Source organism: Microtus ochrogaster, linkage group LG7_11 (assembly GCF_000317375.1).
Source record: "Microtus ochrogaster isolate Prairie Vole_2 linkage group LG7_11, MicOch1.0, whole genome shotgun sequence".
Lineage (NCBI taxonomy): Eukaryota > Metazoa > Chordata > Mammalia > Rodentia > Cricetidae > Microtus > Microtus ochrogaster.
Genome location: NC_022032.1, coordinates 17,112,186 through 17,112,876, shown reverse-complemented (window position 1 = coordinate 17,112,876; position 691 = coordinate 17,112,186). Strand labels below are relative to the sequence as shown.

At 56.4% G+C, this 691-nt stretch overlaps 1 protein-coding gene across 1 annotated transcript; it reads right to left on the bottom strand.

Moving 5' to 3' along the window:
• Positions 1-58: 58 nt before the first annotated feature.
• LOC101982324 (ubiquitin-conjugating enzyme E2 S-like) lies at positions 59-687 on the bottom strand (the record flags this gene model as incomplete). The annotated part of the gene is made up of 1 exon (XM_005362643.3): positions 59-687. A coding segment is annotated over one exon (591 nt), but the record flags the coding sequence as incomplete, so codon positions are not given.
• Positions 688-691: the final 4 nt, after the last annotated feature.

The following is a 691-nucleotide window of genomic DNA, read 5'->3' as shown; positions in this document are numbered from 1 at the left end:
GCCCCCCTATTCCCTCCCCCACCCCAGCCATAATTTAAATAACTTAGAGACAGAGTGGGAGGGGATAGAACAGAAAGAAGAAAGGAGAAGAGCCCACTACAGTCTTCTTAGTGCCCGCTTCTTATCCAACTTTTTCTTGGCTGCCAACTTCTTATCTCGCTCGCCTGCGTGTTTCTTGGCCATGGGACCCTCGGCTCCTCCCAGGACTCCTAGGGTCATAGGGTCAGTGGAGGCTGTAGCCCCACTTCCCACGCCCCGGGTAGCCTCAGCCCTCCCACTGCTGGTGCCACCTGCACCCCCATGGATCTCTGTGAGCAGTCGAGCCCGAGCAGCATACTCTTTATAGTTCTCCAAGAGCAGGCGGCCAGCCTCCTCGTTGAGTGCAGACTCTGGGTTAGGGTGGATCAGCAGGCACTTGATGGTCAGCAACACATGTCGGATGCCCAACTCAGCCGTCCAGTCCCTCTTGAGCACATTGACACAGATCTCACCATTGGCCCCCACATTTGGGTGGAAGATCTTGGTCAGGAAGTAGCCCTTGGGTGGAGAGGCAGGGAAATCCTTGCCCAGTAGGAGCTTCATACGGAACAGACCTCCAGCATAGGGGGTGCCCTCAGGGCCCTCGATGGTAACCTGCAGGTCCGTGAGATCCTCCTCATTGGGGAAGACTTTAATGCCATCAGGTGGGTCG